This window comes from Eutrigla gurnardus (genome assembly GCF_963514095.1).
Source record: "Eutrigla gurnardus genome assembly, chromosome: 6".
NCBI lineage: Eukaryota > Metazoa > Chordata > Actinopteri > Perciformes > Triglidae > Eutrigla > Eutrigla gurnardus.
The window spans coordinates 6,704,397-6,718,815 of NC_139920.1; the positions used below are offsets into that span (position 1 = coordinate 6,704,397).

At 41.3% G+C, this 14,419-nt stretch overlaps 2 protein-coding genes across 2 annotated transcripts; both read left to right on the plus strand.

Annotated features, from left to right (window-relative positions):
• Nucleotides 1–1,527: 1,527 nt before the first annotated feature.
• Nucleotides 1,528–3,907, plus strand: LOC311015236 (interferon-induced protein with tetratricopeptide repeats 1B-like; the record flags this gene model as incomplete). Its single annotated transcript, XM_084012366.1, has 1 exon — nucleotides 1,528–3,907. A coding segment is annotated over one exon (1,230 nt), but the record flags the coding sequence as incomplete, so codon positions are not given.
• A 6,768-nt stretch (nucleotides 3,908–10,675) lies between these two features.
• LOC311014350 (interferon-induced protein with tetratricopeptide repeats 2-like) lies at nucleotides 10,676–13,857 on the plus strand. The gene is made up of 2 exons (XM_084010913.1): nucleotides 10,676–10,813; nucleotides 11,852–13,857. The coding sequence occupies exons 1-2, from the start codon at nucleotides 10,806–10,808 to the stop codon at nucleotides 13,113–13,115; spliced, it is 1,272 nt and encodes a 423-aa protein (XP_083867039.1). The 5' UTR covers nucleotides 10,676–10,805; the 3' UTR covers nucleotides 13,116–13,857.
• Nucleotides 13,858–14,419: the final 562 nt, after the last annotated feature.

A 14,419-nucleotide genomic window follows, 5' to 3' on the forward strand; every position in this document is an offset into this window, starting at 1 on the left:
TGACCGCATGTGAAGGCTTTTGTAGGCCGCATTGTGTAGTCCTCATGGTGAGGTCCCAACACAAGACAGTGCCATGTTCATGTTTAATCTGTCTGATATCTTTTGTTGCAATAGACTACTAGGTGACCTACAGTTAAGGCAGTTCTGGCAGTGTCTGAACATTTAATTTAAGGCTTTATCAGTAACTACTTTAAAGGAAGGGGAGATGTAGTATGACCCTCTTGATGACCAGTACCTGGGGGCTGTATAAATGTATCTGTGTGTTGTCATGCAGGCAGTTCAGTAAATATGCCAGCAGGCTGAAGACATGCCGTTGTCCGCATTCATTTGTAATGCAAATTACTAAAAGTCATGTCAGGTTTTCACTTCTTCTTTTTTTTTTTTTTTCAAATGCAGCTGTGGTAACTGGAAGTCAAGACCAGTACAAGTGTGGTCAACAACATCTTACAACTTACAGTAAAGCAGACGCTGGACATCACCGATATACACCTGCAGACCCAAGGCAGCAACCCGAGCCAGCTTAATATTTAAAGAACTACAGAGGTGAGGAAACAGCTGAATGATGAGGTGAGTAACTGCTTCTGCATACATTGTAGTCTATGAGTATTTACTATGATTATGATTGATTAAATGTCATGAAGTCCCAGCGCTCGAAATCTTAACATTATGCTTTCATTGAAATGAGGGGACATAGGGATGAGACTTCAGCTCATCCCTATGTCCCCTCATTTCAATGAAATTTTCCTTCCATCAAAATTAGGCCCTATGTTCCCTCAGCACAGGGATGGCCCTTCCCTGCAGTGTATGAAATACGTAGGTATTAGTAGGTAATGTAGGAGTAGTACTATAGCATCATTAGCATAATTTAGTCACTATGCAACAAGTAGCTGGAATAAACTTGCTGAAGATGTAAGACTTGCCCCAACTCCAACTACTTTTAAAACTAGACTGAAAACTTTCATGTTCACCATAGCTTTCTGCTAAATCTTTTAACGTCTGCAATGATTTTTATTATTGCAAATATGTTTTTATTCTCCTTGTTTTTCTGTAATGCATTTAAATTTTGCCTTTATTTTCTTTTAATTCTTTTATTTCTTTCACTTCATTGTATGACATGTTATGATGTGAAGCACTTTGAGTCTGCCTTGTGGATGCCTTGTGTACTATACAAATAAAGTTGCCTTGCCTACAGTAACTATAGTTAGGATTAGCATTAGGTTTATCATGTTCTTTATGTTATTATTAATCTGAGGGAGCATAGGGTTCATGGAACATAGAGTTGATGGGACAAAGGGCTGAGGGAACAACAACAAGCAACTAACAAATAGAAAAACATCCTTCCCTCCGTATTTCCGTTGCAAACATTCAATGCTCTGTCTCAGAATGAGAAAGGAGTTTATTGCCAAGTACTTTTTCACATTCAAGGAATTTGTCTTGGTGTACAGTGCGCACAACAATTAAAAATAACAAACAGTAAAGCAAAGTACTGTTTAAATACTTTTTTCATATTTTCCATATTTCCATATTGTTGCTCAGAGTCAAACAACACTGGAGTCCAAACTGGAGGCCCTGCAGTGCCACTTCACCTGGGATCTGGAGCCCGGCAGGTCCAAACTCTTGCGTCTCAGGGACCAGCTGGAGGACATCGGCACGGAGGAGGGAAACAAGTGGCTGGGTCCCATTTACAACCTGCGAGGGTTCATTCAGTACAATCTGGGGTTCACTGAAGACGCCCAGAGTTCCTTCAACAAGGCTGATGAGGCCTTCCGCCAGATGAGAAACGCAGATGATGGCTCGTGGTTAGTGGTGAACTACGGGAACCTGGCTTGGCTGCACCATCGCCTGGGAGACCAAACAGAGAGCGAGGCTTACCTGTCAAAGGTCAACGCCCTGATGAGTAAATACCCATCTCCAGCCCAGGAGGAGCTCCATGCAGAGATCTGCGCTGAAAAGGCCTGGACCCTGATGAAGTTCAGCACAGAGAAAAAGCTGCTGGCTGGAGATTACTTCCAGAGAGCCATCAGGATGCAGCCGGACATGGTGGAGTGGAACACCAGCCATGTCCTAGTGTTAGCCAATGTTTTCAGGTACAGCAGAATAGGGCTGAAGGCTGACATCTTGGAGAAAATGAGAATCGCTAAGGAAAAGGATCCAGAGAACTTGTACATCGCCGTTAAGTACGTTGAGCAATGTGCTAAGCAAGGAGAAAGAATTAAAGATGAGACACACGAGCTAGCCAGAAAGGTTGTGAGAAATCCTGTCAGCATCTACAGTGGTATGAAGCAGTTACTAAGGGTGTACTGGAAAAAGGTGTCTATTGATGAGGCCATTGATTTGGCAGAGGAGGCTCTGAAAAACCATCCAGATGAGCGTTATCTGAAGAGGTGTGCTGCAATGTGCTATAAATGGAAGATAATGTATGTCAGGGACAGTCGGCCAAAGCAAAGTGAGATAGACAGAGCAGTCAGCCTCCTTAAAGAGGTGATTTCTCTTTACCCACATTCTTCACTTCTGAAGGAAATAGATCTGGCAGATATATACGCAAAGTCCAATCATGACCAGGCTGAAGCTGAGCAGATATATCAGGAACTGCTAGAACGTGAGCTTGAACCTGCAGACAAACAGATGCTTTACAACAAATACGCAGAATATTTAAACTACAAGTCCATACAATATCACAAGAAGGCAGCAGCGATACCGGAACAATCCTTCTTTCGTGGAAACAGCATTAATGTTCTGCGGAAGATAGATAGATAAACGCAGGAACCAAATGTGGAGAGAAATAGAGGAGTTTCTGGAAAACCTGCAAGAGCCATAGTGTTTGTAACAGCAGGTTCTAAATGCAGAAATGATAACGGTAGTGCATTACTTTAAAAATGTGTACATACTAATTGATCTGTATCCTTTACAGACTGGTTTCAACAAGTAATCATGACTTTACACTTCAGTAGATTATGGAGGAGAAATGCTTAAAAAAAATATACAGGGTCGCCTAAAAAGTTGGAATGATTTTTATATGTCTTGTCTTTTATAGCACCAAACAAATGTTCTGCATGAATTCATTTCACCTGGGTAATTGGGACATATTTGCTGCTTGTAGAAAAACAACTCCTTATAAGGGTGATTTTGGACAGATGTTGACAAAAGCGAACTGTCAAATGTGATGGTTAATAACATGTATGTATGCAAGATTGGTTAAGTTTCAGGTTACACCCAGATTAAGCAAGGATGGAGTCAGATAAGAGGAAGGAACTGGAAAAGGAACCTGAAAACAGCCAATCCGAGAGGATGACACCCCGCTTGCACAATTTAATATTCAATATTGTATAAAAGACTGGGTCAGGGTAAAAATAGCTTGTCAGACTTGGTGAACTGCCAAACTTTGTTGTTCGTCATGGAAACATAGTCAGACCCAGAGCTCTGTAACTTGTGCGACTTTGCTGTTTTTTCAATAAAGCTGATTTAGAACCTAAATAGCTGCTCCTCCAACAACACAACAATAGGAATAAACAGAGGATTGTGTCTGAAAACAAAATAATCCAACTTCATGGGCAACAGTGTATATACATGCATACATTTGTCTGCAGTCATGTACTCTATTATATCTTTTAATAACGCTGGTCCTAATTTGCAAGGTCTCTCTCATCGTCTAGTGCTTATCCGTGTCGGGCAGCAGCTTTTGCAAGGTGTTTATTTTATTCCTGTTGTGTTCATGTTTCCCCCTAATGATTGTGTTTTATGTCTATATAAGAACATAATTCATTATATCAAATTTGCTTTGCAAGCCTGAGAGTAGTGAAATATAAAACACTAATGGAGCCTTTAACCTGTTAATTATTGCCAGTTGCACCTGATTGTATGTATAAAAGTATGTTAAGCTGTCTCTCAGATGTACACGATAGCCTACTAATACTATTAAAGATGCTTTATGTACATTAAGAACTCTTTAAGCTTTGTTTTTGTGGTTACACAGGGTGATAATAACATTCATGGTTCCATATTGTAAAATGTGATGTTTATTTCTTTTTACAAGAATAAGAATTCATCTTGGTAAAGCATGACCCAAGAAATGGTCGGGTGGTGCAGAAGCCAAAAACTCTGACTCAGAACATGTAACATAAGATCATAGTTGGTGTTGATCTTTTCATGACCAACACAAGTATCTGCAAGTTTTCACACTATAGTCTATTAAAAGGACAACAGAGGCTCTTTATAATCATCTAACATTGTATGAAAGGCTGAACCACTAATTCAACCCCAGTTAAGATTACTTCATTACCCCCTACTCTTTGTAATAAAATCCCAGGAGCATCGATCATGTGTGGTTTGTTCTTGTTGTAGCCCGGCAGTCTGAACAGCCATTCTAGTTCAGATTATCTATGTTTTCAGGTTTGGTGGCTCGCCGCTGCCACCTAGTGGTGTAACTGAGTGATAGGAAGTGGTGCACTGACGAGTGTTTCCAGTCCGAAAAAACGACAGACACGTGTATGGAGAGTGAGCTTAGCAGCATCAGCAGAGAGCTGTTATTAGCATAAAACAATAGTTCAGTACTTGTCTCTAAAGTAGGAAGTAGCAAGGCTACGTTAGAAGAGTTTTTTGACCGTGGAAAGAGAAGTCGTCCGACGTCGCGGAGGTTCCTGACCCGTCCGAACGACGTGGCTATTGAATATCCCGGTGAGTTAGCTGTTAGCAAACACGGCGAATTAGCACATTCAACTAGCCCGGTGAATTAGCATTCTGGTTGATAACTTGAAAAAGGTTTATAACTTCAGACTGTGGATTTATTGTGTTAAAAAACCAGTCGGGATAAGCTGATAAACTGATGGTGATATTACGAATGGTGTGTTTATTTTGGAAATGTGTAAATACTGTGGAAAAATGCTAATTAGGCCTGTTGGTCAGCTTATTCAGATAATTTAGCAGACATGGTTAATATTATGTGCTTAATGTGTGAATATATTCTTTGTGAGCTATTTTATTAAGCGTATGTGAGTGAAATGTTATTATGTGAAGTATGAGGTTGTGTGATAGTGTGTGTAACTCGGAGAGATAAAAAAAGAAAGAAAGAGACAACACACATTGGACTTTTGATAAGGACAATTGTTGGAGCCATTCTTTATTTTGTTTCTAGTCACCTATTTTAAGACGTTAGAAATGGCACCACCTGGTGTTGACCGGTGGTAGTGACAGGAGGCCTTTATGATTAGGTCTCTGATGACACGCAGGTGTGCAAACCAACAGGTGAATGCTGAGAGAGCACACAGTTTTTACTGCTCTGTTTTGTTCTCCATTAATGTCGATACCAACACTAAGTGACACTTAGAACGCTACATTTTAGATATCACAACAGATTGTGATAATAGCGTATGTTTTGTTTATTTGTACTTTTTAGTTTAATTCAATTGGTGCATGTTAGAGCTGCGAGCCAACACATGCACACACTCGCACACAATCCACCCATAACCAACCGGACAGACGACAAGCAAATCAACAACCAAGTAAGTGCAAACTCAAAGCACGTAAGAACCTCTTGACACAGGGCTTGAAGACCTCCGGCACGGTGCCGGAAATCCGGCGTAGCAATATTTTGGTGAAGTGTTTTTTTTTTTTTTTTTTTAACTGTAACCAGTCGTTTAAAGTGATAGTTCCAACTACCAATGGTACTCAAGGTAACCAAGGAGTTCTAGCCAATCAGAGCAGAGTAGGGCGGGCCTTAAGTTTCCAGGCACCTCGGACCGGGACAACGTAGCCAGAGCGATTGATAACATCAGCCCAAAGGCAGCCCTGCACACTTTTCATTCAGACAAACTAATGCGACTGCCACAGTTGTTAGATTTCATCAATGAGACCAACATTAATCTAATAAAAAGAATTTAACCAGCCAGCGGCAAACCTCTAAAAGCGTGCGGATAAGTTACTTGGCTCGTTTTTCTCCCCCGGGATGACGACAGAGGTTGGCCCCGGGCGATCAGATCAGTAGACCGGCGCTGCCGCCGCTGTGACAGCCGTTGCCCTGGTCACCGGTCGCGGCTCCCACAGACTCTGCACTGGATTAAACTGTGACTTTCTCGCATGAAAAATATTAAAACTGTGACGTGTTAACAGCGCTAAAGCAAGAATTAAAACAGCTTTTAGCAGCTTTACTGCTATCGCTGTCGATTGCCGCGAACTAGCGATAGCGATGCTCATAGGCGTAATTTATGGGGGGGACGGGTGGGTTGCAACCCACCCAATAATCCAAACCAGCCACCACAACCCACCCAATATGATATCACAATTATTGATATTGAATGTTCAGCATTATAATCACAACAGTGTGGTAGATTTTCTCAATTTACCAGTAAAAAATAGTGACGTTTGTCTGTGCCCCCTCCCGCTCTGAGATTTGGTTTCGCCCACCTTGCCGGACCTGCGCTTCTCTACTGTCTCTCCCGGTCTCTCCCGGTCTCTCCCCGCATCAGCGGTGGTATGAAGAAAGCACGCGAAGAAAAGCAAAAGAATAAAAGTATCTTCCCAACAGGAGGTAGCTACTGCTAGATGCTCCAGTGCCACCACTCACGGTTGCCCCCCCCCCAGCCGGCGAGTTCGACAGTGCGTGCGCGTATAGCCCCGTTCACATACGTCGCTACTCGCCCGTCACTCGCTTTCTCGCTGAATTCTACTCGCTGGCAAAAAAAACTCACTGCCGCCGGCGACTTCAAGCGACAACTCTCTGTGGAACTCTCTGTTGACGGCAACTGTCGATCATCTCTATTCTACATTGTGATTGGTACTCGCTTCACTCGCATCGCAGAAAGTTAAAATTATTTTATCTCCGATCGACCACATCGCATCGCCTGTCCTGACCACATTCCGCTAGAACACATTCACATTCATTGACAGTTGTCTCTCAGAGATGGGCGAGTGACGACGTATGTGAACGAGGCTTCAGTCAAAACCAAAACACCAAGGAAGGCTGAGGAATAGTCACCCACTTTTATTATTATTATTATTATTATCATTATTATTAATAATAATAATAATAAACAAATTGTGTTTTAGTCATTTTTGTTCTCATCTTTTCTTGAATGCTTAAACTCCTCAACCCCATTTAGTATGTCAACATTTGTATCAGTACCAGCAGTTTGTAAGAAATTGGTCAGTAATTGATATGTCATATTTTGTTTCTCAGAATTCACCAAATTGATGCATTAAAATGAAATTATTAAAAATTTTCTCCCGGGGGGGTCCCCGGACCCCCCTTGAGGATCGCAATCCCCCCACCATAGTCTCCAAAGATCCTGTGGGAAACACTACAAACCCATTTGTAATCGGGACAAAATACTTAAAGTTAGAGACAATTAAGGACCATGAGTCCTAACAAAAACACTTGCACACACTTTAATGTGTATTTTGTACACGTTCAAGACCCATTTTTATGCATTTTCTGAGTCAGTCAACTTTATTTTAGGCACAAACTATATATCTGGGCTGGTAAACCCAAACCTGCCGCAGTGGCTGGTGGCCAAAGAATATATATATATATATATACACACACACCTGCTTCACAGGTGGAAATCTCAACCACCCCAATGTTCAACTCAAAGTTACGCCCTTGGTGATGCTAATTTCTGAGGTATTATACGTTAGCATTAAGCTAGCGGACTTTATGCTTAGTGATACTGGCTGTGTGTGTTTTGAATGTTGTTTCAAACTATAATGTGGGTTTACTCTCAAAGTGCACCAGATTAATTAATTTAGATTGCAAATGTTCAGAATTTTCTTCTCCCCAATGCATAAAAAAATTTCAGGCACAGAATTTTTTCCTGCTTCAAGCCCTGCTTGACAGCATAAAGGCTTTAGCTAAGCACCACTCGTAGAAGCTATTGACCTAACAACAATTATTAATTTTCCCTGCACGTTTTGTGCAGGCTGGTTTTTTTGTTGAGCTGTTCTACGAACTGGATCGAGTGCTCAAGCTGCCTTCATCCTGCTGCTTTCTGGTTCCCCCTCATCATTCCCCTCCATCACTGCTCACTGGATCTCCAGTCATCATCCCCATCATCTTCAGTCCTCCCCTCTACTCACCTCACAGCCTTCATCGTCTGTAACCAGGATGGACAGTCGGTACCGTAAAAAATTGAAACGGAAACCGATACAGTGAATTTAAACGGTTTAGTTGTTGGTGTGAGTTATTTTGGGAAGAAATAAAAGTGTTTCATTTACTACTTCGCTGCTCTATTTTACTTTCAGTCTCCTCTTAGAACCTAGACATTAGACATAACTGCAGGGTTGGTGGAACACACGCCAGGTGGGTTACATTGTCATCATCGGATACCAAACAAACTTCAAAAAGCACACGACAAATGAATCAGGGTATTTATTTATGACAAATATCAGGTCAGAGTGTGAAACATACATTAACACATTTTCTACATCTACATGGATCCATAATAATCAATAATGGCCTGAATTATGTGAAAACAGTCCTATTAGATTTTAGAACCACAGAATGAGACTGGAAGGCTGCAGATGGAGTGAGCGATGAGATACTGTACATACACACTGCAGAAACCTGAGGGCTTTACATTGTATCATCTTACAGACAGGTCAGTGGTCCAACATCTCAAATTGAAATTACTTAATGGCTTGTCATATATATATATACAGTGAAGAAAATAAGTATTTGAACACCCTGCTATTTTGCTAAGTTCTCCCACTTAGAAATCATGGAGGGGTCTGAAATTTTCATGGTAGGTGCATGTCCACTGTGTGAGAGATAATCTAAAAAGAAAAATCCAGAAATCACAATCTATGATTTTTTTAACAATTTATTTGTGTGATACAGCTGAAAATAAGTATTTGAACACCTGTCTATCAGCTAGAATTCTGACCCTCAAAGACCTGTTAGTCCACCTTTAAAAGTCCTCCTCCACTCCACTGTATTATCCTGAATCAGATGCACCTGTGTGAGGTCGTTAGCTGCATAAAGACACCTGTCCACCACATACAATCAGTAAGACCCAAACATTCAGCATGGCTAAGAGCAAAGAGCTGTCCAAAGACACCAGAGACAAAATTGTACAACTCCACAAGGCTGGAAAGGGCTACGGAGAAATTGCCAAGCAGCTTGGTGAAAAAAGGTCCACTGTTGGAGCAATCATTAGAAAATGGAAGAAGCTAAACATGACGGTCAATCTCAATCGGAGTGGAGCCCCATGCAAAATATCACCTCGTGGGGTCTCAATGATGCTAAGAAAGGTGAGGAATCAGCCCAGAACTACACGGCAGGACTTGGTCAATGACCTGAAAAGAGCTGGGACCACCGTTTCCATGGTCACTGTTGGTAATACACTAAGACGTCATGGTTTGAAATCATGCATGGCACGGAAGGTTCCCCTGCTTAAACCAGCACATGTTAAGGCCCGTCTTAAGTTTGCCAATGACCATTTGGATGATCCAGAGGAGTCATGGGAGAAAGTTTTGTGGTCAGATGAGACCAAAATGGACCTTTTTGGTCATAATTCCACTAAGCGTGTTTGGAGGAAGAAGAATGATGCGTACCATCCCAAGAACACCATCCCTACTGTGAAGCATGGGGGTGGTAGCATCATGCTTTGGGGGTGTTTTTCTGCTCATGGGACAGGACGACTGTACTGTATTAAGGAGAGGATGACTGCAGCCATGTATTGTGAGATTTTGGGGAACAACCTCTTTCCCTCAGTCAGATCATTGAAGATGAGTCGTGGCTGGATCTTCCAACATGACAATGACCCAAAGCACACAGCCAGGAAAACCAAGGAGTGGCTTCGTAAGAAGCATATCAAGGTTCTGGAGTGGCCTAGCCAGTCTCCAGACCTAAATCCAATTGAAAATCTTTGGAGGGAGCTGAAACTCTGTGTTTCTCAGCGACAGCCCAGAAACCTGACTGATCTAGAGAAGATCTGTGTGGAGGAGTGGGCCAAAATCCCTCCTGCAGTCTGTGCAAACCTGGTGAAGAACTACAGGAAACGTTTGACCTCTGTAATTGCAAACAAAGGCTACTCTACCAAATATTAACGTTGGTGTTCAAATACTTATTTTCAGCTGTATCACACGAATAAATTGTTAAAAAATCATAGATTGTGATTTCTGGATTTTTCTTTTTAGATTATCTCTCACACAGTGGACATGCACCTACCATGAAAATTTCAGACCCCTCCATGATTTCTAAGTGGGAGAACTTGCAAAATAGCAGGGTGTTCAAATACTTATTTTCTTCACTGTATATATAAACGGGTTAACGGTTAAAACACACCGCAAAATACACTGAAAGTATATATATGAGAGAGAGAGAGAGAGAGAGAGAGAGCGCTGTTCATCAGTATCTGGCAGGTGAACAAACTTACTTTTTCATTTAAACAAACCATGGCATGTGAAGCGGTAACCAGAGAGTTACACCAGTAGGTGGCAGCAGAGCGCCATGCAGGTGTCTCTCCAGGTTCCTATTTGAGGATAAAGTGCAGGGATAGGGCAGTGTGGAATCTTCGTAGGCTCGGTCTATCTCAAGAGGCACAAGAATGTTTATGTGGCTGACCAATGTTCAAGTGTGGCTGTAGGTTTCCATTCATGGAAAACGAAAGTCAAGGCGCACTACGCCAGAACAAGATACTTGCTAATGCCCCACCTGTGAAACTTCAGTCTGGTTTCAAGCTGCGTGGTCAACAACATCTTACAACTTACAGTAAAGTAGAAGCTGGACATCACCGATATACACCTGCAGACCCAAGACAGCAACCCGAGCCAGCTTAATATTTAAAGAACTACAGAGGTGAGGAAACAGCTGAATGATGAGGTGAGTAACTGCTTCTGTATATTGTAGTCTATGAGAACATATTTACTATGATTATGATTTATTAAATGTCATATTATTAAGTCCCAGGGCTCGAAATGTTAACATCATGGATTCTTTTTTTCTTTCTTTCTTTCTTTCTTTCTGGGTGACTTATGCTCATCCCTATGTCCCCTCTTTTCTAAGTTTATCAAGTTATTGATGTTATTATTAATCTGAGGGAACATAGAGTTGATGGAACATGGGGATGAGGGAACAGAGTTGAGGGAACAGAGTTGATGGAACATGGGGCTGAGGGGACATGGGTGTAAGAGCCAAATTTGTGATTTCATGTGTAATAACAATTTAGTTAAAAAGATTAAAAATGCAACAGTTAAGATAAATAATTTCATTATAGTTTGAAAGAATGTGTAGATTAAAATGCATAATCTAGTCATGTGTTCAGATCAGAATCAGAATGAAAGCTTCCAATCAGAGAGCAGTATATAAGGTGATGGAACTTTATTCAGCTCAGATTGAATTCAGAGAGGTTGGAAGCGACATAGTTTTTTGACCATGTGAACGTGTGAATATATGAACTTTATGAGTAAACATTTTGGAAGAAGATCATCTCGTCTCGCTCGCGTTTCAATTACTAGTTGCTAAGACTGAATTCAAATTGTGGTACGGAAGACTGAACGAAACAAAGTGCCACTACAATGGGGATGAGGGAACATAGAGTTGAGGGAACATAGGTTTGAGGGAACATAGAGTTGAGGGAACACAGGGTTGAGGGAACATAGGGTTGATGGAACATAGAGTTTAGGGAACATAGGGTTATGGGAACATAGAGTTGATGGGACAAGGGCTGAAAAACATCCTTCCCTCCGTATTTCCGTTGCAAACATTCAATGCTCTGTCTCAGAATGAGAAAGGAGTTTCTTGCCAAGTACTTTTTCACATTCAAGGAATTTGTCTTGATGTACAGTGTGCACTATAATTAAAAAGAACAAACAATAAAACAAAGTACTGTTTACATTTTTTTTTCATATTTTCCATCAGTGTTGCTCAGAGTGAAACAACACTGGAGTCCAAACTGGAGGCCCTGCAGTGCCACTTCACCTGGGATCTGGAGCCCGGCAGGTCCAAACTCTTGCGTCTCAGGGACCAGCTGGAGGACATCGGCACAGAGGAGGGAAACAAGTGGCTGGGTCACATTTATAACCTGCGAGGGTTCATTCAGTACAAGCTGGGGTTCACTGAAGACGCCCAGAGTTCCTTCAACAAGGCTGCAGAGGCCTTCCGCCAGATGAGAAACGCAGATGAGGGCTCGTGGTTAGTGGTGAACTACGGGAACCTGGCTTGGCTGCACCATCGCCTGGGAGACCAAACAGAGAGCGAGGCTTACCTGTCAAAGGTCAACGCCCTGATGAGTAAATACCCATCTCCAGCCCAGGACGAGCTCCATGCGGAGATCTGCGCTGAAAAGGCCTGGACCCTGAGGATGTTCAGCAGAGAGAAAAAGCTGCTGGCTGGAGATTACTTCCAGAGAGCCATCAGGATGCAGCCGGACATGGTGGAGTGGAACATAGGGCTGGAGACTGACATCTTAGAGAAAATGAGAATGGCTAAGGAAAAGGATCCAGAGAACTTGTACATCGCCGTTAAGTATGTTGAGCAATGTGCTAAGAAAGGAGAAAGAATTGAAGATGAGGCACACGAGTTAGCCAGAAAGGTTTTGAGAAATCCTGTCAGCAGCTACAGTGGTATTAAGGCGTTACTAAGGGTTTATAAGGACTATGTGTCTATTGATGAGGCCATTGATTTGGCAGAGGAGGCTCTGGAAAACCATCCAGATGAGCGTTATCTGAAGAGATGTGCTGCACTCTGCTATAAATGGAAGATAATGTATGAAAGGGACAGTCTGCCAAAGCAAAGTGAGATAGTCAGAGCAGTCAGCCTCCTTAAAGAGGTGATTTCTCTTTACCCACATTCTTCACTTGTGAAGGAAATAGATCTGGCAAATATATATGCAAATTCCAATCACGACCAGGCTGAAGCTGAGCAGATATACCAGGAACTGCTAGAACGTGAGCTTGAACCTGCAGACAAACAGATGCTTTACAACAAATACGCAGCATATTTATACTTTCGCCGACAAGATTCCAACAGGTCGATACAATATCACATGAAGGCAGCAGCGATACCAGAACAATCCTACTTTCGTGTAAACAGCATTAATGCTCTGTGGAAGATTAAAGATCGTCGCAGAAACCGAATGTGGAGAGAAATAGAGGAGTTTCTGGAAAACCTGCAAGAGCCATAGTGTTTGTAACAGCAGGTTCTAAATGTAGAAATGATAACGGTAGTGCATTACCTTAAAAATGTGTACATACTAATTGATCTGTATCCTTTACAGACTGGTTTCAACAAGTAATCATGACTTTACACTTCAGTAGATTATGGAAGAGAAATGCTTAAAAAAAACATACAGGGTCGCCTCAAAAGTTGGAATAATTTGCAAATGTCTTGTCTTTTATAACACCAAACAAATGTTATGCATGAATTCATTTCACCTGGGTAATTGGGACATAATGCAATCATTGCACCTGGTCAAAGCTGATGCATTTAAATAGGAATAAACAGAGGATTGTGTCTGAAAACAAAATATTCCGACTTCATGGGCAACAGTGTATATACATGCATACATTTGTCTGCAGTCATATACTCTATTACATCTTTTAATAACGCTGGTCCTTTAAATAATATCTGCTGTGGACATGTTCAGATGTTACTATAATTCAGCATCACATGATTTATGAGAATAGTTTTTTATCAGGTGATGTTTGTAATTTGCAAGGTCTCTCTCATCGTCTAGTGCTTATCCGTGTCGGGCAGCAGCTTTTGTAAGATGTTTATTTTATTCCTGTTGTGTTCATGTTTCCCCCTAATGATTGTGTTTCATGTCTATATAAGAACATAATTCATTATATGAAATTTGCTTTGCAAGCCTCAGAGTAGTGAAATATAAAACACTAATGGAGCCTTTAACCTGTTAATTATTGCCAGTTTAACCTGATTGTATGTATAAAAGTATGTTAAGCTGTGTCTCAGATGTACACGATAGCCTACTAATACTATTAAAGATGCTTTATGTACATTAAGAACTCTTTAAGCTTTGTTTTTGTGGTTACACACAGTGATAATAACATTCATGGTTCCATATTGTAAAATGTGATGCTTATTTCTTTTTACAAGAATAAGAATTCATCTTGGTATAGCATGACCCAAGAAATGGTCGGGTGGTGCAGAAACCAAAAACTCCGACTCAGAACATGTAACATAAGATCATAGTTGGTGATGATCTTTTCATGACCAACACAAAGAATAATAACGTATATTCCGAGCTGCTTCTGTTAAAGGCAGGTTTCAACAAGTATCTGCAAGTTTTCACACTATAGTCTATTAAAAGGACAACAGAGGCTCTTTATCATCATCTAACATTGTATGAAAGGCTGAACCACTAGTTCAACCCCAATTAAGATTACTTCATTACCTCCTACTCTTTGTAATAAAATCCCAGGAGCATCGATCATGTGTGGTTTGTTCTTGTCGTCATCGGATACCAAA